This window comes from Echinococcus granulosus, assembly GCF_000524195.1.
Source record: "Echinococcus granulosus chromosome Unknown EG_S00744, whole genome shotgun sequence".
NCBI classification, from domain to species: domain Eukaryota; kingdom Metazoa; phylum Platyhelminthes; class Cestoda; order Cyclophyllidea; family Taeniidae; genus Echinococcus; species Echinococcus granulosus.
The window spans coordinates 1-1,289 of record NW_020171118.1 but is presented as its reverse complement, the minus strand read 5'-3'; the positions used below and the strand labels follow the sequence as shown (position 1 = coordinate 1,289).

General features: G+C 64.1%; 1 protein-coding gene across 1 annotated transcript; it reads right to left on the bottom strand. All coding sequences in view use genetic code 11, as the record gives it.

Moving 5' to 3' along the window:
• Nucleotides 1-97: 97 nt before the first annotated feature.
• EGR_11290 (Bile salt-activated lipase) lies at nt 98-1,111 on the bottom strand (the record flags this gene model as incomplete). Its single annotated transcript, XM_024500531.1, has 1 exon — nt 98-1,111. The coding sequence occupies one exon, from the start codon at nt 1,109-1,111 to the stop codon at nt 98-100; it is 1,014 nt and encodes a 337-aa protein (XP_024345055.1).
• Nucleotides 1,112-1,289: the final 178 nt, after the last annotated feature.

Below are 1,289 nucleotides of genomic sequence, written 5' to 3'. Positions count from 1 at the left end.
GCCAGAGAGGAGGCTTTATTCAGGAAGACCTCAGGAGGGGCGGGGCGGGCTCCTGGGACGGCACCCCTGAGGCCTGTTGGGACGGAGGCTCATGGGACTAGAAGCCAATGACTGTGGGCATCTGAGCCCCCTCAGAGTCGTCCGCTGGGGGCGCAGGGGCGGCCTCGGAGTCGTCCGCGGGGGGTGAAGGGGCGGCCTCGGAGTCATCCGTTGGGGGCACGGGGGCGGCCTCGGAGTCGTCCGTGGGGGGCACGGGGGCGGCCCCCTGGTCGGTCACGGTGGGCAGTGCCTGGTAGGTCAGGGTCCAGTACCGCAGGAAGTTGGTCCTCAGGTGCTGCTTCATGGAGCTGCTGTCCATCTTCTTGTTGATCTCCAGGTAGTTGCCGTTCTCCCTGGTGTAGGGGTCCCAGTGCGTGGGCACGGCGGAGTGGCCCATGTTGGGGTCCCCAGTCTTGGCGAAGTTGGTCCAGTAGGCAATCATGGCCTTCGAGACTGTCCGGTCTTGGGCGCGGTAGCCCAGGGGGGTGGCGAAGGGCTTCCCGAAGACGTACTGGATGTCGTCGGCGTGGTCGGCCCCCACCCACTTGGGGTAGACGGGCATCCGAGAGGGGTGGGAAAACAGGTAGGTGTAGGTCTTGGCACTCTTGGCGTTGGCCCTGTGCTGGGCCAGGGCGATCTCCGTGGGCACCAGGAAGAGGATGTCAGTCTCGAAGTCCACCACGGTCTTCTTCCTCGTCTCCTGGGATGGGTCCTGGGCCCAGGACTCGGTGTAGATGCCAAAGGCAGACTTGGCGCCCTCGGAGCCCTTGGTGATGGTGAGCCCGCTGACCAGCTTGTAGAAGTCCTCCTCCGTGACATCCTGCTTGTCCTTGTTGATGGCTGGCACGTCAATGCTTGCGAAGATGTGGCCGTCCATGTTGTTGGTGCCCGCTATGTAGTCGATGTCGGCGGCGTTGGCGTACAGGTTGACAGGGTCATCAGGGATGAAGTCTCCATCGATGACAGGGACGAAGCCCAGATAGTGCAGCATGGGGTACTCCATGCCCGCCAGGGGCATCTTGTAGGCCAGCGTCAGGGCGCGCGGGTCGGTGACCTTCATGCACTTGGCCATTCTGGCGGTGTCGTCCACGGGGCAGCCCACCTTCTCGGCAATCCTTTTGGCCCAGAAGAGGGGGTTCTTCTGGATGACCCAGGGGCTCAGCGCCACACCGCTCTGGCTGATGGCTCGTCGGATGAGGCCCTTGTTGTAGGGGGAGAGGGTCTGCAGAGACACGCTGGCGCCTCCAGCT